The 24,292-nt window shown below is 40.6% G+C and overlaps 1 protein-coding gene across 3 annotated transcripts in view; it reads left to right on the forward strand.

Moving 5' to 3' along the window:
• Positions 1 to 24,292, forward strand: part of UTRN (utrophin) — a 594,030-nt gene that overhangs the window by 499,100 nt on the left and 70,638 nt on the right. For all 3 annotated transcript variants that reach the window (XM_074948548.1, XM_074948550.1, XM_074948549.1), the window contains 4 exons: positions 408 to 493; positions 9,288 to 9,445; positions 12,981 to 13,147; positions 18,505 to 18,616. In XM_074948548.1, the coding sequence (XP_074804649.1) occupies positions 408 to 493; positions 9,288 to 9,445; positions 12,981 to 13,147; positions 18,505 to 18,616 (523 nt within the window). The remainder of the gene's footprint in view (positions 1 to 407; positions 494 to 9,287; positions 9,446 to 12,980; positions 13,148 to 18,504; positions 18,617 to 24,292) is intronic.

Genomic DNA, 24,292 nt, shown 5'->3' on the forward strand with positions numbered 1-24,292 from the left:
GAAAGATGAAGCACACTGGGTAAAAAACATTAATGAATCTGTACAGTACAAGAGCTCAGCTTCATTTTACAGTCCCCATATCTCACTGTGCAGTGTGCTTCCCAGCTGTCTGCTGGTGTGTACTTTTTGTTGTGTAAATCACATTTATCAAATAAGGCTATGATTTTTATAGTGCTAAATTTCATCATTTTGGGAGTAATGTGAAATGTTAACATGACGTGTACCCAAGCTGAGTTTTTGTGAAGGAGAATTCCCTTAATGTGATTATCCGTTCTAAAGACCTGAAGTATCTTGTTTAAAGAATTTAGGTATAGTTTGTATAACTTGCCAGGTGTTTTGAATTTGGAATGAACCTATACTATAATATTAACTGTATTTAAGCTCTCTAATAGTTTGTGCAATTTCAGGGGTCGGACAGGAAAAATCAGAGTGCAGTCCCTGAAGATTGGGTTGATGTCTCTTTCCAAGGGTCTTCTAGAAGAAAAGTACAGATGTAAGTAAGAACTTCTTCCATAAAATGTGTGAATCTGTACTTTTTATATTAAAAGACACTGAGTCATGATTTAAACAAAAAGCAAAATCATCCTCTTGCCCAGGATAAGAAATATTTTTGGATGAGATAGTAGAATAACATGAGCTTTTTCACTGTCATTGGGGTAAAGTGTGGGCAAGTAGATTTTATGCCGTGACTTGTAAATTATGCAGTTACATCATATGGTAAAGTGGTATTAAGTGGTTGTACATGGTTTCTATAGAGAAGCCAGAAAAATGTCTTGTTTTACATATATTTGGAATGATCCTTTACCCGTTTAACAAAATGGTGCAACATTCATCTGTTCAGTTTACGGAAAACTCAAACAAGTCAGAGTTGATAGGAACAAGTGCATAGGTTCGATAAACTGCTGCGAGGAAATATACCAACATACAGCAGCAGCATTAAATGTGTCTGTTTGAGGAAGGATGACTGCCACTTTGCAGATACGGTTCCATCATCTGAACTTCCTGCTAAAACCTTGCCCAATGTAATAGAACAAAGGCATGAAGTTATAGTGATTTAGATATTTTGAAAATGTTGAGGATGTTAGACATTTTGAAAACCTTTAGTAAAATAGCAACATTTAGCAAAAATATTTGCAGAAACATAGTGACATTCTACTGTACAGTACCTTATGAGTAATTCAGAACAAAGGACAAGTGCAATCCTAGGGGAGGGCTAATAATACAGTATGGACTTATGGAACTTAAAGTTAGTTTTTATGGAAGTAGCAGTCTGACACATTTCACAGAAACAGAAGTAAGTAATAGTATATAGAGAGAATATTTGTTATACCTTTCAAAGAAAAGTGTGGAGCTCTTTGGGTATATATTCCTGGCTTTTAAAAAGAGCACTTTTATGTAAACTGTTGATTACCATGGCTAAATTAGCAAAAATCTTGTGAATTGGGGCCAATTTCAACATCTGTGGTTTTGTACAGTCATAGTATCTCCCCAGCGTGTTGTGCATTTTTTTATTCCCTAGCATGATTTAATTCATATGAATTGGTCTTTGTTTTCATGAACAAGGGGGAGGGCTGAGTCTCTATACAACTAATCAAAATTCATAATAAGGCGGCAGAATGGGATTTGTGAAAAATGAAAAGCTGATTGTAGGATCTAAGGGTTAGGTTCCCTTGATAAAATGGTAAGAACCAACCAAAATATTAGGAAAACTTCACAGAGGTTGATTTTTTTTTCCAAACTCAAAATTGCTCTCAACAATGTAAAATAGACCTTATTGATCAAATATTCCTGTAGAGACTAAATACAAACTTTTAAGTTGAATAGTAAATTGGCTAGGTGAAGGTAAACTTCAGCAATTATTTCTAATATAAAACAAAAGTGGCAATTGACCGCCAGTACAAATTTGCATAATTGACTTACAAGTTTACAGCACTCTTCAGAAACAAATTAAAGTGAAGAGTTCTGGTTTTTGGGGGCACAAAAGGTTATCTTACTTGTCTCAGAAGATTTGTGTACTAAGACAATCACAAGTTCAATTCTAAAACTCATTGTATCAAAGAGACTTTAAATATCTAAATAGCTTCCTGATCTGTTTCTTTAGGACTTCAACAGTTACTCTGTCACTTAACATAAAATATCTTTTTATATTTTAATTTCTATGTTCAGTTCTTTTTCAGTATGTCAGGTTTTGACATTCATAATTGTCAGCTTTAGTGTCCACCTCCTGATGAACCTCCAGAGCTTGTGACAATACATGACTTTTCTTTAGAGGGGTGGAAGTGTTATCTGATGTGGTCAGATTGTCTCAAAGCAACACAGATTGTTGGTAGCATCCTCCTCTGTTGCTCTGCTTTTGGCAAGTTGGTTTTATGGGAAATGAAGAACAATTTCCCCCTGGGCTATTCTTCCATTTACCTTATTACTTTGTCTGTTTATCTACCACACACAGCCAAGTTCATGTCCCATACAGTTAGGAATACTTTGACTCAGATGCATTCTGAAAACATGGTTTGGTGAAGCAATTCCTGATATAGTTAAACTGCTTCCCAGTCATCTTTGTAAGACTGCAGATTTGTGTAGGTGATATAAGGAAGAAGCTAGATCAAATAAAATTCCTAGTTGTATTAAGAAAAGAGTACACACTTAAAGCCCCAGTTCAAGAAAGCATCCCCATTCAGGAAAATCCTTATGCTTAACTTTAAGCACTTGCCTATGTGGTTTCTTGAATAGAAGTAGAGTTAAGAACATGCTTAAGTGCTTTCCTGAGCTGGAGACTAGAGGTATACAGCAAACAAAGAGTTAATGAATGTGTTAAAATGTTTATTCGTTGCTTTAATAACTATATAACCTAGTCTAATTCTGAAATATTAAGAACAGAATAAACAAAATGCCTGTTGTTCATTACTATTAAAATCAGAGAATCCTAGACTATCAGGGTTGGGAGGGACCTCAGGAGGTCATCTAGTCCAACCCCCTGCTCAAAGCTGGACCAATCCCCAGCTAAATCATCCCAGCCAGGGCTTTGTCAAGCCTGACTTTAAAAACCTCAAAGGAAGGAGAGTCCACCACCTCCCTAGGTAACGCATTCCAGTGCTTCACCACCCTCTTAGTGAAAAAGTTTTTCCTAATATCCAACCTAAACCTCCCCCACTGCAACTTGAGACCATTACTCCTTGTTCTGTCATCTGCTACCACTGAGAACAGTCTAGATCCATCCTCTTTGGAACCCCCTTTCAGGTAGTTGAAAGCAGCTATCAATCCCCCCTCATTCTTCTCTTCTGCAGACTAAACAATCCCAGTTCCCTCAGCCTCTCCTCATAAGTCATGTGTTCCAGTCCCCTAATCATTTTTGTTGCCCTCCACTGGACACTTTCCAATTTTTCCACGTCCTTCTTGTAGTGTGGAGGCCCAAAACTGGACACAGTACTCCGGATGAGGCCTCACCAATGTCGAATAGGGGGGAACGATCACGTCCCTCGATCTGCTGGCAATGCCCCTACTTATACATCCCAAAATGCCATTGGCCTTCTTGGCAACAAGGGCACACTGTTGACTCATATCCAGCTTCTCATCCATTGTAACCCCTAGGAATGTTTCTGGAGAACTGCTGCCGAGCCATTCGGTCCCTAGTCTGTAGCAGTGCATGGGATTCTTCCGTCCTAAGTGCAGGACTCTGCACTTGTCTTTGTTGAACGTCATCAGATTTCTTTTGGCCCAATCCTCTAATTTGTCTAGGTCCCTCTGTATCCTATCCCTACCCTCCAGCGTATCTACCTCTCCTCCCAGTTTAGTGTCATCTGCGAACTTGCTGGGGGTACAGTCCACGCCATCCTCCAGATCATTAATGAAGATATTGGGAAAAAAAAACGGCCCCTGGACTGACCCTTGGGGCACTCTGCTTGATACCAACTGCCAGCTAGACATGGAGCCATTGATCACTACCCATTGAGCCCGACAATCTAGCCAGCTTTCTGTCCACCTTATAGTCCATTCATCCAGCCCGTACTTCTTTAACTTGCTGGCAAGAATACTGTGGGAGACCGTATCAAAAGCTTTGCTAAAGTCAAGGAATAACATGTCCACTGCTTTTCCCCTCATTCACAGAGCCAGTTTTCTCATCATAGAAGGCAATTAGATTAGTCAGGCATGACTTGCCCTTGGTGAATCCATGCTGACTGTTCCTGATCACTTTCCTCTCCTCTAAGTGCTTCAGAATTGATTCCTTGAGGACCTGCTCCATGATTTTTCCAGGGACTGAGGTGAGGCTGACTGGCCTGTAGTTCCCAGGATCCTCCTCCTTCCCTTTTTTAAAGATGGGCACTACATTAGATTTTTTCCAGTCATCCGGGACCTCCCCCGATCGCCATGAGTTTTCAAAGATAATGGCCAATGGCTCTGCAATCGCATCCGCCAACTCCTTTAGCACCCTCGGGTGCAGCGCATCCGGCCCCATGGACTTGTGCATGTCCAGCTTTTCTAAATAGTCCCAAACCACTTCTTTCTCCATGGAGGGCTGGTCACCTCCTCCCCATGCTGTGCTGCCCATACTTTTTTGTGAAGACGGAGGCAAAAAAAGGATTGAGTACATTAGCTTTTTCCACATCCTCTGTCACTAGGTTGCCTCCCTCATTCAGTAAGGGTCCCACACTTTCCTTGACTTTCTTCTTGTTGCTAACATACCTGAAGAAACCCTTCTTGTTGCTTTTAACATCTCTTGCTAGATGCAACTCCAAGTATGATTTGGCCTTCCTGATTTCACTCCTGCATGCCTGAGCAATAAATTTATACTCCTCCCTGGTCATTTGGCCAATCTTCCATTTCTTGTAAGCTTCTTTTCCGTGTTGAAGATCAGCAAGGATTTCACTGTTAAGCTAAGCTGGTCGCCTGCCATATTTACTATTCTTTCTACAAGTCTTTCTATTATTACTGTCAGTTATTTTATACAGTGTCATTACTATCAATTAGTTACATAACATCATTTATACTGCAGAAAAAACAGGCCATTTGTGAGTTATTTAGTTCTACTGGCACAAATACTCTTGGAAAGCAAACTTCAAAGTCATATGTAAGTATTCACAGAAACTAAAGTTTAAATTCACACGTGATTATTCATGACTGAGTTCTTTCACAGTCATCCAGACAGAAAACAGATGCACCACTACGTGACTTATCTGACCTGTCACAACTAAGAAACATAACTTGAAGAATGATGATCAGGTAGTCACAGAAAATTGTTTGCAATCAATCCACAATTGAAAACAATTGGCAAAATTCAAATAACAAATACATTCAAGAAAAGCCCATTCTGCTTGCTTATAATTCATGAGCAGAAAACAAAGGTAAATTTACTTGAATAAATGATATGTTTTAAATTATTTATTGAATTCTGGCACTGAATCTGAAACTCATCCCCAGGATATGAGTGTGAATGGCAATTAAAACAAGCTTTGAGACTGACAGAAAACATCTCAAATTTACTGTTTCCTTGGCTTTTGGGACGATGCCATCCAGGACTCAGGACCTGAAGGATTTTGGATGCCACGAGGAAGACTGTTCATTGAAAGATCTCTACTTTTGGTTGAGTAACTCAGTTTTCAAGAAATGTACAAGACCCTGGAAAATTGACTTTCCAGTTCAACTGTGGGAGAATCAACCCCATGGCCTCTCATCCTTTGTAAGGATTGGAACTGCTAGCACTGAATTTTATTTTTAGGTGGGGAAAATAGACCCCATTTCTGAGACAATCAGCATGAACAAATGAAATTAGTCTTAAATACATTTTTTCTCTGTTTATGCTTCTAATTAAGGTCATATTTCATTGTAATTATGGACTCTGTCACTGGGCTCTTTGTAGCTGTTTGAATGGCTCTGGTTTGACAGCGCTAAAATGTAATTTGGTGGCTCAGCAGTCTTTGCCAGCAAAAGACACAGACAACACGCTTGTGGTGGAATTTTTGCTGGGAACAAACAGTGCAGGAAAGTGTTGAACAAACTTTCCTGCACTGCCTAGTGTGCATTGTAGTTACCAACCTGTGGTCATATTTCTTCAAAGACTCTTCTTCCAATAAGCAAGATCCAAGGGAAGCTGTGGGGGCAAAAGATCTATCTTGCTTTAAGATTAAACTCGATAAGATTATGGAGGAGATGGTATGATGGGATAACATGGTTTTGGTAATTAAATATTCACGGTAAATAGGCCTAATGGCCTGTGATGGGATGTTAGATGGGGTGGGATCTGAGCTACCCAGGAAAGAATTTTCTGTAGTATCTGGCTGGTGAATCTTGCCCATATGCTCAGGGTTCAGCTGATCGCCATATATGTGGTTGGGAAGGAATTTTCCTCCAGGGCAGATTGGAAGAGGCCCTGGAGGTTTTTCGCCTTCCTCTGTAGCATGGGGCCCGGATCACTCGCTGGAGGATTCTCTTGAAGTCTTTAAACCAGAATTTGAGGACTTCAATAGCTCAGACATAGGAGAGAGGTTTTTCTCAGGAGTGGGTGGGTGAAATTCTGTGGCCTGCGTTATGCAGGAGGTCAGACTAGATTATTACAATGGTCCCTTCTGACCTAAATATCTATGAATCTGAATGACACAGAATTGTATTTATCAGAACACTGTGTGCATTCTCAGGAATTTGGGAGTATTAGATTAGGGTCCCCCATATCTCTAATATGTCTAAGCTCGCAGCTCCCCCATCGCACCTGTCCTGCCCATCTTGATGAAGGGGAACCTTTTTTTTTTCTTTCTTTTTTTTCCCCCTCAATTTAAACTACTTACTGGTTTCAACTTATAGACGATTTCTTGGAGTCTATGGGTTGTGGAATCCTCAGTGAGTGATTGATGGGTTCCGATACTAAAGTAACAGACACCGCATGTTCCCCATCAGAGCTATCATCAACATGTTGTCCCCTGCCGCTCCCCCTCAGTATCGGAGCCACCGCCAGCCTCTTCACCTGCCAGGGTTCCTGTTTCTAGGCTAGTTGAAGTCAGTTGGTCAGAAAGTGCTAGAGCTTTGGCTTATTGTATTCTTGATTCAGGAGGTTCCTTTCCCCTGCAGAACACAGTCAAGCTGCTGGTGCTGGGTGCCCCCGACTTCTCTCTGCACTTGGCCCCAGCACAGTCAGTCTCTCTGGGTTAGTAATTCACAGGGAGGGATTGTGAATGATTTAAACAAATCCCTTTTGCAAAACAAAAACAAAAAACAAAAAACCTCCTACCTAGATCACCATCAACTGATCACCTTTCTCTCCCCCTTACCCTCTCTTAACTCATCTTTTTACCCCCATCATCAATGGAAGGGTTAGGACTTGAGAAGATGTGCTATTCCACCTTTCTCCCAGTCACAGTGACTGCCGAGTCCTTGTGCCTGCCTTTGCATCAACTTTTAGTATGCACAGAGACCAGCAGAAACACTTCAGAGGGGTAGCTCTGTCCTCCCATCAGCTCTGCAAAGGTGACCCGTAGTTGCTACAAAAATGACTCCAACTGCTGTTCCCTAGAAAACTGGCCAGGACTCTGAAAGCCTATGACGAGGGTGCCAAAACCAGCAAGAAATACGTCAAAATTGCCAAAATGCAGTTGATAACCCAGATGTCCCTTTTGTGAAATTCCTCTTACGACCCCCAACCACCATACCAAAAAACATCTGTGCCCAATTTTTATGCAAAGTGCTTACACTTACAGATTCTGCCTGCTTCTCCATCAGAAATGTAGTCAGATGGGTTTTTTAACTATACTCATTCTTAAACAACATGTGTGTTATGATAAGAGGTGCAATATATGGAAAACTGTACAAATAGATTCTTTAATTAAAAAGTATGAAAGACCTCATTTTGGAACAGAGGAGGCAAAATCTCCATTGACTTCACAAGGTCCAGGATTTAACCCTTTGACTTCTTTGCTGTCAAAAAAAAAACCTTTCGCGTGAATATGAATTGCTGCACTACTGTCTTCCTGAGACTCCAGTCAGCACCCTGGAAAAACAGCTTAGATTTTTTCACTGCTCCATTAATCTCAACAGCTAAAGTTTTTAATAATAGTATAAATGGCCACCCTTTTAACTATTTAGTTGCTGATCATTTAGGCAGAAACCTCCAACTAATGCAATTATCTCCTGAGTGGTTGGATTTTATATAAGTGAGAAACAGAAGATTCATAGAATCATAGAATATCAGGGTTGGAAGGGACCTCAGGAGGTCATCTAGTCCAACCCCCTGCTCAAAGCAGGACCAGTCCCCAATGTTTTTGCCTCAGATCCCTAAATGGCCCCCTCAAGGATTGAACTCACAACCCTGAGTTTAGCAGGCCAAAGCTCAAACCACTGAGTTATCCCTTCCCCCCAAAGAGACCTGTTTGATTTGCATCTAATCCATATTCAGTAGTCAGTGCAAAATTGTTGCCTACAAACTATTCTACAGAGCTTGTCTTGCCTGATTTTAAATGGTTCAAGTGGCTTCCAACATTTCCCTTGAAAAACTATTCCAATGTCCAATAGGTCTCATTATCAGGAACTGTATTCCTGATCTTTTTCAGCCTCAATTTTTCTTTTCTTAATATCATCCCAATACTTCTAGTTATGCCCCAGGGGTTGACATGTGCTGCAGGAAAGGAGGGACCAGCGAAGGGAAAGTGCGTGGAAGGATGTGATTATCCAGGGGTGTAGCATAAGTAGCTGTAGATAGATCAGTGACCGGTTGGCTGATTCTCAAACCTTTCAACTTTTGTATGTACCATGTCTAATATCTCTCAGTTCAGATGCAAATTTTCTTCTATCCCATTCCTATCTACTGATAGCTCAAGTTTTAGCATAAAATGTTGTCAGTTATCATTCTTGTGATAACACAGAAAACTTTATAAGTGTTGCAAAAATAAATATAATATAATGTCTTATTTTAATCCTATATTTTGTTTTGTGGTATTTCCCACATTTTTATCAGATAGTTAATTGATTGTAAATTGGGAGCTACGATACGGTAGTGCTTATTCCACTTCTTGTTGTAAAGAATATTAAAATAAGCAGCATAAACTACACTTACTGGGTCTGATTCTATCCTCATTTACATCAGTGTAAATCAGGAAAAACACTATTGAAGTTAATTGATTTACACTAAGATAAGACGGTTGTAAGCCATGGGAGAATCAAACCCATTGTAGTTACATTTGGAATAGGAAATATTATAAAACCCATAGAGCTGAAGTGCTGACAAATAAATTAGAAAAAGAAAAAAGACCGGACTGAGACTAAAATGACTTTCCCATATGAGCCATCGACTATTGTCTGTATTGCAGATCTCTTTAAGGAAGTGGCAGGGCCTACAGAAATGTGTGACCAGAGGCAGCTTGGCCTTCTGCTTCATGATGCCATCCAGATCCCCCGGCAGCTTGGAGAAGTAGCAGCTTTTGGTGGCAGTAATATTGAACCCAGTGTTCGTAGCTGCTTCCAGCAGGTAAGATCAACACCCTTTCTTTATGTATGAAATGCGTCAGCTGTATCTTTGTTTTGTACCTCCTTATATATTCAGAAACTTTATTTAGGTCAAAATCAACTGTGGCATTAGCAGACAGTCTCTTCATAGTAAAGTGTAAAAATAATAAAAGGCACACAGTATATCCAAATATGTAATTAGAATGAGTGTTAAATGCAGCTCTTTCATGGAAGACCAACAGAAGGCAGATCAAGAGTTAAAATATGTAAATGGTTTCAAGGTATAGACTGGATCACCCTAAAAAACAATTATGCATTAGAGCTATATTAAGAAATACATATTACAGATGTGAAAAAATAATTTTACACATTTTTATTCACTCTAAAGTAATTCAGCTATAGGTCAAAATTTTTAAACTTGGATTTGTAAAGGCAGACAGCTGAATCCACATTTACATACTTCAATAACTGGTGTGATTTTCAGTGACACCTATAGCTCCCATTAATGGCAAAACTATAATGTAAAGATTGTTTTTATTGTTCTTGTAGTAAAGAAAAAAGACAGAGTATGCCCAGTCCATAGTGATAAAACGTTTAAAACCTGTTTTAAGGTGGTAACCATGACTCTTCTCTGTCTGTCTTTCACACAAATCATAGAACAGAGTTAGAAGAGATCGCAAGGGTCAACTAGTCTAACCCCCTGCCAAGATGCAGGATCTGTTGTGTCAAAACCATCCAAGACATCTGAAATTTCTTTAAAAGGTTTTTGTTTTCTCTTTGTGGGTTGTATGTAAAATGAGTCAAATTATTGACTGGTGTTGTACTTGGATAATGGCCATACTGAAAAAAATAATAATACCTCTTATATAGCAATTTTCATCATTAGATCTCAAAGCACTTCAGTCTTTCATGTATTTATCCTCACACCGCCCGGAAGAGGTAGGGAAGTACTATTATCCCAGTTTTACAGATGGGGAATTGAGGCATAGAGAAGCTTAGTCACTCACCCAGAATCACAGAGTCTGTGGCAGAGAAGGGAATTGAACTCTGTTTCCCAAGTCCTAAGTTAGTGCTCTGACCAATGGAGAATCCTTCCTCTCACAAGTACAGTATGCTCCTGATCTCCACTTTTAAAAGGCATATACAAAATAAACAGGTGGGTGTTTAAAAACATAATGCATCAGTAAAGTTTTATTCAGAGACCTGCATGCTCTGGAAAACAAGAAGCTGAGGATTTTGTTAAAAGGTAATTCCAGTCAATGACACATCAGTGCAGGAAAAGAAATTATTCTGAGTGCATCTGAAAGTATCTTAAAACCCTTAGGCTTATGGCAGTCTTGGCAGCTTTCAGCCCTGTTAAAACTGATAGTAGCAGTTACTTACCCTGCGTTACATTTTCTGGGCAGCCTTATATTGTGGGAACAACACACTTCCTTCTGCTGGAACAAGGCTTCATCTCAGCCGTTCAGGGGAGTGATGTTAGTAATTTTGATCCTACACATCAGGGGATGACTTAGTGTTAGTTTTTTTTACAAAGGAGCTGGCAATTTCACAATGTTTGCAACATAGTCATTTATATGTCTGGAGTCTTTATGCAACAGACAAATCATAGTACAGGACAGCAGTTCAGCTGTATGCAGGCTGTTGATTAGACTGCAGGGGATGTCTGTCTTTTTAGGGAAGATAGGAGGAAAGAGAAGACGTTCTAATGGAACACAACCAAATTTTGAATTTGTAAAGGATGCCCAAGGCTCTAGCTGTTTTGTAGTGATAATTATGTTGGTTGCATTTATTATTTTTGTGAATGTGGCTGTCTTTGAGCAATGCTAAGAATCAGATAGGGATTAAAAAGTCACTATGTATATAAATTAATCTCTATAAGTGAAATGTCAGACTTTTAATAGTATTGTGCCTTTGTTAAATCCTACAAAAGAGAATGTTAGAAGACTTCCGTGGAAGAGGGGCAACATCTCTTCTTTTACCTTTCCTTATTGCAGCATCTGGGATTTTTTTCAGTGATCTTTATGCTTTATTCCCTTGTTGTTAGTTCGGAGCTCAGAAAGAATGAGTGGTATAAACTGTTTTTATAAGAGATAAGTGGTAGTTTCCAGTCTGGGTTCTGGTCTTCCTTTGGAATTAAGACCATATTTATTAGGAATTATTTTGGGGAGGTTCTATCACCTGTGTTATACAGATCAGACTAGACGATAGCAATGATCCCTTCTGGCTTTGGAATCTATGAATTAGATTAGATTAGAGTAATCTGCTGGATTAAGATCAAGGTCAGTTTGCAGGTTGGCCCCTCTGGACCTCTCCTAAGCTTTCATACTACTGCTTCAGTAAATATGAGATATTGCTCGTGTTTCTGGTCCTGGCCTGAAGTGGTTCAAGTCCTATCTAGAAGAGAGGATTCAATTGTTGGTGACAGATTTTTTGTGTGTCACCAATAAGGGATTTGATATGCTGTCCCTCAAGGATCAATCTCATATCCCGTGATATTCAGTGTATGCATAATGCCTCCTGGCAAGATAATCTTTAAACACACACTAGGGTATCATTATGTTGTTGACGATAGAGTTACATCTCTCTTGTCAGCTGGACCCTGCCAGTTAAGCCTCTGCTGTAGAGAAGTGCTTGGATGATATTTTCAGCTGGATGTGTCAGAGCTATGGTGTCCTTATTTCTGTGAAAACAATTGTCTTGCTGATGGGTAGAGCTCATTATTACTGTCTTCCTTGGTGTTACCACTTACTGGGAGGGATTCATTTGGGCAATGAGTAGGTTAAGAATCTTGGAGTCACTTTTGGTCATGCATTATTGCTTACCATTGATGTTTTTTAGGCTGTGTCTTATTTATCTTGCCAGGAACTCAGAACAACAGCATATGTCCTTATGATCATAAAATATGATTAATATATTTCCATTTTATCAAGGTTTCTCCACTGGTTTCAGCATATTCAAACTGCACAAACATGTTTGCTTGCCATGGAACAAGTGTGATAATAATGTGGTTGCCTATAGATTTACTTTAAATTATTATTTATATTAGATTTGTGTACATGTTAATTTAAATTCTACGATGTTTAGGACTTTTTAAAAAAAATAGCCAACATTGTTATCACTTCCTTTAGCCTCACCACAATGAGTAATTACACTCAAATACTTTACGCTTTTTAGGTGGCCTGTTGCCACATCTTACATCAGCAGGCAAGGGTGCCTTTTCTAAAAGTAGCCTGTCAGTGCAGATCTTTCTTTCCCTTGACTTTCCAATTCCTTCTAACAACTTCTATTTCAAAGATAATTTTTAGTATGGGTCACTGGTAGCCCCATATTTATTACCCTTTTCGTCTTTTTTCCTCCTTTTTTACAGGCTCACCTTATTTGTTTCTTTGCTTGAAATTTAATGCAGGCTGTCTTATTTCTCATAATTATATTGTTGGGTTTTTTGTGCAGTGCCTACAGCTGGGTTGATTTTTGGTTTTAAAATAGAGTAATGAAAAAAAAAATCATGTGTTTTACGCTTTTATTGTTGTTGTGTTTTGGTTTTCCTTCACCAGAATCACAATAAGCCGGAAATTAGCGTAAAGCAGTTTATAGACTGGATGCGTTTGGAGCCACAGTCTATGGTATGGCTACCAGTTCTACACCGAGTGGCAGCTGCAGAAACAGCAAAACACCAGGCCAAGTGCAACATCTGCAAGGAATGTCCAATTGTTGGCTTTAGGTAAGAAGAGTGGAATTGGTACAGAGTTTTATGGGTAGAGCCCTACCAATTTCAGGGCTGTGAAATAAGCTTTTCCCCATGAAATCTGATGTCCCCTTGTTCCTAGGAGCACCCCAGCAAAGGGGCCTCCTAGCTCTGGCTGGGCTGGGGAGGGACAGGAGTCAACAGGACTTGTCCATACCCCTGCACAGCTGCTCGGGGGGGTGGGGGAGACTAGACCCACCTCCAGGTGCCTCCACCTGCTGCAGGATGCTCTGGGACTGGGCAGGAGCCCCAGAGTTTCCTGCAGCTGAAGGAGGCTTGTAGAGTTGACTGTATCTTCCCTGTGCTGCTGGGAGCACCCCAGCAAAGGGCTGGGGCAGGACAGGACTTGCTCTTACCCAAGAGCAGCCCTGCAGGGAATCTCTCCTGGCTGCCGATAGTTCTGCACCCCCTCATTCCCACTCTGTCCAGCTCTGAAGACAGCACAGAAGTGAGGGTGGCAATCCCATGACCCCCCTACAACAGGTTTGTGACACACACACCCATCTCCTTTTGGGTTGGGACCCCCCACGGTTACAACACCGTGAAATTTCAGATTTAAACATCTGAAAATGTGAAATTTACCAATTTTCAAATCCTATGGCCATGAAATTGACCATTATGGACCATGAATTTGGTAGGGCCCTAGTTATGGGTTTTTCTTAATAATATATTAGATCATATCTTCCTGCCAAATTACTTGCCATTCTTTGTTTTGCCACTGCCCTCCCATCTGACTAATGAGTTCCTCTTGCTCTCCTCAGGCTGCTCAGTATCTGGATTTCATTGCTGTGTCCCCAGAGCTAGTTTATTTTTCTACCTCCTGCAGATGGTGCTGATAGACTCTAAAGGGCTCTGTGATTGACCAGTGTACCAGAAATGCTGTCACAGAGGTGTCTTTGCATCAGTGGAGGCAAATAGGCAGTGAATGAAGTATAAATAAGCTTATGTACTCTGTAGACATCAGAAATAGAACTGAGCAGCTGGAAAGTTTTATATATATTTGTTCATGTTTATACTTTACACTGAGTCTGGCATTATGGTCTCCAGCAAATCATGCCAACGTAATGGACACTAGCCAATATTAAAATACCCTAAAGCTGCAATCTCTCTTCATTTTGGCTCGAGCATTAATACATTGCTATGATAAGTCTTCTGTACAATCTCTCTCCAAAAGCACTAAACAATCTAACTTAGGTCTCTCTTCCCATGTCTGTCCAAAAGAAGCCTGGGAAATTTTTAAAGAAAAAGACAGTGAAAATTCTCCAACTTAGTCCCAAAAATGTTATGATTTGGATTGGCTGGTGACCACACTTGAAATCTGTTACAACTAATTATTGAATATACATATGCTGATCCCATATAAAAGCATACAAGAGCAGAGCAAGGTTTAGGAGGTTCATATCACTTCCCCTTCACCCTGTTGTGCGCATGAAAGTAACCTGTGACATTTAAGAGCTACAGAAGGCAGCTTCTGCCTCTTACAACTCTCCCTCAAGTCCCCTTCAAGACAATTCAGCCCATTCTGAGAGTAGGTCTGGTGGGACAGGTGACTCTTGTGCTCATTTGAACTATAAAGAATCTCCTCTTTTTGCCTCTCCCTCTATCCTTTTAAGAGCAACAATAAAGGGCCCAAATGCAGGAATCTTACTCAACTCCCTCTATGGGAAAAACACGGACAAAAAAAACAGAGATGGAAAAGAAAGTCAAAAGGGCAGACAGACAGAAGCTGAGAGCAGGAAGATGGCAGGGAAATAGCTATTTTTTTTGCAATTTATACAACACAGCCAGAGGTTTATATAACATCATGGCAAAGAGTGACTTAACTGGCCATATTTTATGTGGGGCCCTGCATAAATCATATAAACAGCTGCATCAGTGTACCTTAAAAGTAAATCTATAAATTATACACAAACATACACATTCTTATGCGTCACAAAACAAAAAACACTTAGGTTTTCTCTCCATTAAATATTGCCAAAACAAGTAGGATTAAAATCTCTGTAAGGTGACTAAAGCAATTACTCGATTGCAGATTCAAATCATCTGACATGTTTTAGAACTGTCCAGCTTTAGGAAAGGTTATACTATGACTATACTATACTATAGATATATATACTATCCTATACTACTCTATGAGATCAAAATGTTTGAAATGAGGTAGTGGCTCAATAGTTGAAGTTTGAAATTCCCTTTATGAGCTCAGTTTTCAGCACCACCCCCACAACTTTCCCAAAATAGAAACCAATTCCTCATAAATTTCACATCACATCTCATCCCAGTATACCTTTATTTTTTCACTTGGGAACTTTGGAAAAAATCAGAGTAGAGGCTTTTAAATTTTGTGGCCAGGATGCATAAGGCGGTGTTCTTTTAAAATTCCCTGTTGTTGACTTTCTGAAAAAATCCCTAATTTTTTTTGGACATCATGTCTCCAAAATGGCTTGGCCTATTAACCCAAAGTTTGTTGGGCTTCATTGGTCTTCCTGAGAGCTAATGCCTTTTAGTCTTTCTGAGCTGTTAGTTGTAAGAAAGGTATATACTGTTCAAAGACAAAAAAACTACATTAATGCAGCATTAAGGTCACTTGATGAACGTTGAGTTGAGCAAAATTCAAATGCCTGAAAGCCATGAAATGCCACTCCCTCTTTCAGCAGTGCCCCAGTATGCCCCATTACCACACATACCTTTATTCTGCCAACCTGACAGTTGCTGAAATGTATGCTCCATTCATCTTCTTTTACAACCCCTTCACACTCCCCATAGGAGTCCATTCTAACGCTAATAATAAAAAAACAAAGGTTGCCTACCCCACCTTCCCTCTGTTCATCTGAATCTGGTGGTAGCCAGTGGGAATTATTTGCATACATACCAGGCGCAGTACCAGATACCCCCAGCGGGGTAAGGCAAGGCCCCATATCACACCTCATATGAGGGAGGTAGCTCAGACTCCCCTAGAGGGGCAAGAGCCCCTCCCTCCCAAAGACCTGGACACCCACATGGGAGTGGAGTCAGAGTCATAGAGTTTAAGGCCAGAAGGAACCACCAGATCACCTAGGCTGACTTCTTATATCACAGGCCACCAACACCACCTGAGCACTAAACCCAGCAACTGAAATTAGACGCATGTATTATAGGCCAAAGGAGACTAGGCTGTTATGTGCCACAGGGAGAGAATAGGAGGGACTGAGGCGCACCAATTCCTGAGCCCCTTGCAATGGCAGGGGAATGATTAAGTGCAATATACACAGATAATCTTGACAAGCGACCTGCACTCTCACATTGCAGAGGAAGACAAAAAAATCCCCAAGGTCCCTGCCAATCTGACCTGGGGGAAAATCCCTTCCCAACCCCACATATGGCAATCAGAGAGACCTTGAGCATGTGAGCAATAAACAGCCAGTCAAGCATCTGAAAGAGGGGATGCTCAGTGACGCCTCAGAGCCCTGGCCACCTCCATCCCATGTCCCATCTCCAGCCATGCTTCAGAGGAAGGAGAGCAAACCCTTTCCCCACCAGAATACAAGGAATGTAAGGGGAGAATCCCTTCCCGACCCATGTAGGTGTTTGGCTAAAGCCCTGAAGCATGACCTTTCAGGAACATAAGACGTAAACTAGAAGGTGAGCCCTTGTGCTCACATTGTCAGCCATTCTAGTTTCTACTGCATAAAGTTCCTTAGAGGATAATTCTGTTTTTCTCTCACATGTTGGTACACAGTAACTCAGCATTTTTAGTTAAATCTGCTTTAGCTACTGGAAGTCACTACCCTAAAATCATAACAGCACAGATTCCAGCTCCACTACTCCTTTTAATTTCTTGGGACCTGGGCCAAAAGATAATGCAACCTTTCTGCTACAGCCTTAACTTCTGGCAAATTGTGGGGCTGGAAGTCTTCCGAGAATTGAGATAGAAGTAAAAAAGAAAACAATGTTAAATCCCTCCAACAAAACATCATGGCTTCTGTAGACCAAAGCCACACAAAGCAAGCTTAAATTGGCTCACTCATAAGCAGCCCCTGCTGGGTTCTGATAGCTGAAATCAAGACATACCAGGGCATATGTGCAAGTGCAGTTTAAATACATGCAGCATATTTTAGAGGGGTTGTTTTTATTTGCTCTCTCTAACTGGGGCTAGATCTGAGCCAGGCTGCACACCTGCCCAGAGGTATAAGGGTAAGAACCCCCTTACACTTCTATATGGGCTACCTGGATCTTAGGTCTAGGCATACAGGAGTGAGTGCGTGCTGTGCACCCTTAGCTTCACCACCACATTTGCTGGGCAGTGCAGCTGAGTTGGTATTGGGTAGAGGGGGGCACTGAAATTTGCTGCTAGTATAGGTCAATAGCAAATATGATCCCCTTAAGCAAGAAGACGGGGTGGGGGGGAGAAATTATGGGTCAGAGGTGTCTTCCTGTATTCTAGAGAGGTGCAGTTTATGCATCAGCCCTTGCTCTACACAGATCCTAAATCTAACCCTGCAATACTGCTGTGTTTTTCTGTCTCTACTAACTGTTGTTTCTGTGCTGTGCTGCTACGCAGGGAAAGATTTCTACCATGCACAGGAAGGTGGTAAATTGAGGATGTTCACAGAAGGATTGCTGAGGCACATTTTTGTAAAAATGTGTTCAAGCAACCATGAGTTTTAAAAGTGGATTTAAAGTGTAGAATTATAAACTCTGTTTTTTCACATTATACCTCCCAGAGCCAACCTCTACTCCCCGCATATGAATTCATGTTCTGCAAGGTTTTCTGTTCCGAGGTGTCATGTCATAGATACACAGACATGGGGCTATATCCTGAAGCAGTATGCTGAAACATGTGTCTTATATCAGGCGGTATTATAGAGATGCAGTGGCTCGGTGGTAGATCGTGGATTCAAACCTTGCTTGATCTCACATGGAAAGGCCACCTCCAGTTCATCCAGCTGCAAAATGGGTACCTGATCTATTGGGTTAGGACAATCAAAGGCAGCTGGACGTGATGCTGGCAGCATCACTCTCTGGTCTGCTGTTCGCTATGAAACTGATGTGACTTCACCACATCAGGCAGATGAGCCATGCTCCCACAATTTAATCTATAAAGACAAACATGGTGGTTTCTAAGCTTAGCTTCACAAACTCAGTGTCCCCCTTGCACTGCTGTTGTTACAGAGCATCCAAGTCAAATGAGCTGTCACCATTTCAAAGAGCAACTTCCTCTCCACTTTTTTAAGAACACAAAAGAGAGAGAAAGTAAGCTAATTTACCTTATGAGATTTAATAGCAAGCAAATAATAGAACTTAAATTTAGGAAGCTCCGGTAAATGACTTAATCACTCTGCTTAATATCTCCACAGGTACCGGAGCCTGAAACATTTCAACTATGATGTCTGCCAGAGCTGTTTCTTTTCTGGCCGTACAGCTAAGGGCCATAAATTAAATTACCCAATGGTGGAGTATTGTATACCTGTGAGTGCTGATTTACTAACTGTTTCCAGTAGATTATTTTTGCATTAGTCTAGTTTTTTTTTTGCACAGTCTTTGACACCTAAATAGGCTGCCTCCTTTTGGTATAGACTCTACCATGGCTTGTGTTGCTGCATTTCTCCATGAAATCCACTAGGGACTTTGCTCTTGTTATTGATTTTACAGGGAAGGCTCTCAGGTAAGGGGTGGCAATATATAGTCCTAATATAGATAGATTTCTCTTTTGTAAAACAAATGTACAGTATTGAAGAAACCTACAATATACATAAGCATTTGCATGGAAGAGGCGTTGTTAGATTAGATGGATACACTTTGCTACTACTGCATTATAAACATTTGTGTACTCATAATAAACTTCAGTATTTTTCAAAGTACATGATAAATTTGTCCAGGCCCAGTAGTTGGCCTACTTTATCAAAATCTGGTTTGGAAGTATGCCAGCCTTTCCTCTGAATTCATAATATTTATTTGGATTTTTTAATTAGATCATTGCTGAGAAATGAAAAAAATTAGCTTATTTTTTATAAGGACACCCCAAAAAGCAATGTGAAAAGTCCCCTTGCAGTAACTAACCATCATTAATTTCCACAACTGTGCATCTTCTTACTGATGTAAGTAGTCATGGGATTCTCAATTAAGGCTGTTTCTACGAGGTGTTTTCTGTGAAATTTAACTAAAATAATTGGTAATTCTTTGCATAGTGTCCTTATAGGTGCTCCACTTCAGTGTGCATGCGCCTCTTGAACCCTTGATCAGAGATTTTGTTAGCAGTGTCTGTTCAGCCCATGCATGTGCTCTGTGTCTTTGTGCTGAATGCCAAGGCTATATAGGGATGCACAGATGAACTGCCCTTCTCAACCATCTTGGCCTGAGACAGAGCCTTAACATGTTCACCTTGAGCATGCCTTAGCTATCTTGTTTACAGTTTCTAAAATAGTTTGTTTAGGGTTATCCAGTCCATCATTTCAGGGGATCAATTATTGGCCAGAGCCACTCTTCAAGCATCCTTGGATGCTGCTGCTGCTGCAAGGTCCATCTCAACCGCTGTAGTTACATGCAGGGTGTCATGACTCCAACTCTCAAGGTTTCTGAAAGAAGACTAGAACACTGTTCCCCTTCAGTGGTCATAAGCTTTTCTTGGAGACCCCGGATGAGTCCTTGTACACGCTAAAGGACTCTAAGGCTACGTTACAATCCCTGGTGGGGAAAGATATATGCATCTTCAACTGCTGTTTCTTGGGTTGGCTCAGAACAACCTATTCTACAGACAGAAGCTCCATGGACAGGCCTATGACAGTTCCTCTCCGAGTGAGTGGTGGAAAGATCAACTCAGTGTCTGTGAAGGCATTTATTTCTGTCGCTCCGCTCCATGAGTAACTATGACAAGACACACATCACTGTTGGGATGGGGAGCTCATGTCAATGACCTCATGACTCAGGACAGATGGATGCCTCAGGAAAACAATTTCCACATCAATCTGTTAGAACTCAGGGAAGTCAGGAACGCCTGCTTTCATTTCCTACCTTTCATCGGTGGAAATCAGTCTGGGTCATGAAAGACAATATATCCTGCATGTTCTGTATCAACAAGCCATGAAACTATGGAGCTGGTGCATTAGCTCATTAGATCCAAATTTCAGGAAATCATAGAATCATAGAATATCGGGGTTGGAAGGGACCTCAGAAGGTCATCTAGTCCAATCCCCAATTTTTGCCCGAGATTCCTAAATGGCCCCCTCAAGGATTGAACTCACAACCCTGGGTTTAGCAGGCCAATGCTCAAACCACTGAGCTATCCTTCCCCCCCTAGTTTTGTTTTATTTTGCTTGGTAACTTACTTTGTCTGTTATTACTTGAAACCACTTAAATCCTACTTGTTATACGTAGTACAATCAGTTTTGTTTATTAATAAACCCAGAGTAAGTCATTAATACCTGGGGGAGCAAACAGCTGGGCATATCACTCTATCAGTGTTATAGAGGGTGGACAATTTATGAATTTACTCTGTATAAGCTTTATACAGAGTAAAAGGGATTTATTTGGGGTTTGGATCCCATTGGGAACTGGATGTCTGGGTGCTAGAGACAGGAGTACATGCTGAGCTGTTTTCAGTTTAGTCTTCATCTTTGGGGGTGTGGTTCAGACCCTGGGTCTGCGTTGCAGCAGGCTAGTGTATCTGGCCCTACAAGACAAGGTTCTAAAGTCCCAAGCTGGCAAAGAAAACTGGCTCAGAGGTAGTTTCAGCACATCAGGTGACAGTCCCAATGGGGTCTCTGTAACCGAACCCATCACAGCCTCCTCCACTCCTTCTCCTATTTGGGTGGTCAATGGTAGATGCCTACCATGACATCACCCCTGTCATGAAAATCGGAACACCACAGCCGATATTCTCAGCAGTGACTTCTTGCAGGACTATGAATGGAAGCTAGACTCTCAAATTCTCCACAATATATTTCAGAGAGGGATACTTCCAGAAGTGGATCTCTTCGCCACCTCCAGGAACAAGAAGTGCCCTCTATTCTTCTCAAGAGGGATCTGGGGCACCACTCTTTGGGAGATACCTGTCTTCTGTCTTGGAAGAAGGGTCTGTTTTATACATTTCCCCCAATACCACTAATACTAAGGGTGATAAATTCAGGCAGGACAAAGCCAAGTTACCCTTATAGTACCAACCTGGTGTCCTTGGTACATGCTTGGTACCCTTACCTGTTTCATCTATGTGTTCAATGACTGTTCAAGCTTCTGACCAGTCCTTATCTCCTCTCCTAGGATGTGGGTCATGTCCTTCACCCCCACTTCCAGGTTCTCCACTTCAGGTTGTGGTTCCTCCATGGTTCACAGGATTAGGATCCTACTGCTCTAAACAGTGGAAAGGAGTCAACCCGTATTACTTACCTGAAGAAATGAAAAGATTCTTCCATTGGTGGTGTCTGCCTGAAGCTGTGCCATTCTCAATCATCCTGGATTACCTGTTGGATCTAAAGAAATAAGGTTGTCAGTTCAATTAAGGTCCATTTGGCCACAATATCAGCCTTTCATTCCCTAGTAAAGGGTTCTCCACATTTGCTCACCCTATGTCATCTTGGTTTATTAAATGTTTGGGGACTCTCTGCCCCCAGATTAGAGACTACAGCCTAGTACTAAAATACCTTATGAGATCTCCATTCGAACCAATGGCAATCTGCTCTCTGCTCCATTTGTCTATTAAGATGGCTTTTTTTAGTAGCCATCACATTGGCCTGTAGGGTCGGGGAGTTTGGAGCCTTGATGGCAGATCCCATCCACCGCCTCCTTTACACTGTTCTTCAACGACAAACTCTCTTTACGCCTGCACCCTAAATTCTTACCTAAGAGACTGTCAGAATTTCCTCTTAACCAATCTATTAATCTACCAGTGTTTTTTCCAAAACCACATAACTGTCTGCAAGAGAACTGTTTTCATATCTTTGTACTTAGATAGTATGAAACAATTTTGAAAGTTCACCTGAACTTTTCATCTTCTTCGCAGATAGATTCAAAGGGGCCACAATCTCTGTTCAGAGACTGTTGAGATGGATATCTGGGTGTATTACCACTTGTTATGATGCAGCCAGTGTTCATCCACCGAAAGGCAATAGCACATTGTACTTGTTCACAAGCAACATTTGCAGCATTATTCAAGAACATGGCAGTGTCTGAGTTATGTAGGGCTGCTATATGGACATCAATACATGCATTTTCTAAACATTGTGCATTGATCCATGCTGCCAGATCTGATAGTACTGCAGTACCAAGCACTTAATGTCAGTTCTAGACTCAATTATGAAGCTCCCTTCTCCCTCGGATACTGCTCGGAAGCCACCTGAAGTGGAGCACCCATAGGGAAAGTACTCAAAGAAGAGATTACTCATCTCATGCAGTAACTGCAGTTTTTTGAGATGTGTGCCTGGATGGGTATTCAATTACCCACCCTTCTTCCCCTGTGCTTTGGACAGTTCTTTATGGGATGTTCGGGTGGAGAAGGAACTGAGAGCAGTTCGCCTGTGCATCCCTATGTAATTTGGTGTCCAGCATGAGGAGTTATAAGGTGCATATGTGGGCCAAATGGACACTGCTAATTGGAAAGTATCCAATCAAGTGCTCAAGAGGCATATGTGCACCTGAAGGGGAATACCCATAGGGGGGGAAACATCTGAAAGAATCACAGTTTTTGCACAAGGTGAGTAACCTCTTATTTTCCTGGTACGAGGATGGTAGTATAATTTTTGGTGTTTTTGTTTTCTAAAGTTTGCTTTTTTATTTGATGATATGTGACCTGTGTGAACTCTCAACTCACCAAAAATAAAGGATATAGTGTTTGGATTTGCATCTTAAGTACAACTGTTCAAACATCTATACCTTGAATATACAACCCAAAGAACAAAATTCAGGTTTGAATCTGACCTTCATTCATTCATTTCTTATATTGATGCATGAACCCTATGGGGATCCTCAGAGTGAGAAAGCATTAGATAAATTTTGGTTGTTTTCCATTACTGCAGTAGGTGGGCTTATTAGCATAACATCCCCTTGCATGTTGTACATCTCTATTAGCAGAATTCAAATGATACTGAGTAGCATTAGTGGTTCATTATCATGCGGTATAGCCATGAGTTACATTACATTTCAGTTCATTAATTTTGTAAACTTTAATGGTAGGATTGGGCTGGTAAATTAGCATGCCAGATACTGTAGCTATATAAATGAAACTACGCTGAGGAAAGCTGATATTCATGTTATATCACAGTTTTGTTAAGTCAGTTCTGGTTTTTTCCATATTCTGTAATTAGTTTTCTCTTTACATCCTCATTTTTCCTGTCTCATCTTCCCTAGCAGTTAACTGGCTGGCTGAGACCTAATTTTGAAAATTATATCTGTGATTCAGAAAAAACATGTTGCATATACAAAATAAGTAACTGTGCACAGAACTGCAAAGTAAACCAGCAGAAATTGCATGTACAATTATGCATTTTGTGTTCACAGCTGCATGTTTTACGCACAAAACCTGAAAACATTTTAAAAGAAAATCAACCTTTAAACTCAAAAAACTGAAGGCAGCACTGCAGTAATGACTTTCAAATGGCTTAATTCCCTGCATTTTAACAACTTTTATTAAATATTAAAATGTAAATATTTCAAAATGTTTAAACTGTTTAATCTTTATTTTACCTCCTGCTTTTTCCTTTCTGCTTATGAATGCATGTATCTGTTAATTCTATGACTGTTGCCATTAATATTCTCTGGGGTATTCCATATGGAGGTGGGTTTCCTTTCCAGTACTCAACAAATGAGGTCTGTTTACCAACCTTTAAACAAGTTATAATAATAACTTGTCCTTCTGCTAGTATTTTATATCCCACATATGAAACAAGGTTTACTTTATATTTCAGTACCCTTTCCTTAACTATCATTTTTATATTTTCCTTGGGATAACATTGGATTATATTTCACTATCCAATTTACAGTCCAGAACTCTGACGCTAACAAATAGCTATATTTGCCAAAGTGAAGCAGTTTGTGCTGCAGACACTGAACCTACAGAGAGATGTGATATTTCTGTGCAGTTCTCCAGTCATGAAGATGCTTTTGGCTTTTGCTGTACGACATAGTTTTGGGGGGGAAGTTGCATTTTGGCATATT

Source organism: Natator depressus, chromosome 3 (genome assembly GCF_965152275.1).
Source record: "Natator depressus isolate rNatDep1 chromosome 3, rNatDep2.hap1, whole genome shotgun sequence".
In the NCBI taxonomy this organism is placed as follows: Eukaryota; Metazoa; Chordata; order Testudines; family Cheloniidae; genus Natator; species Natator depressus.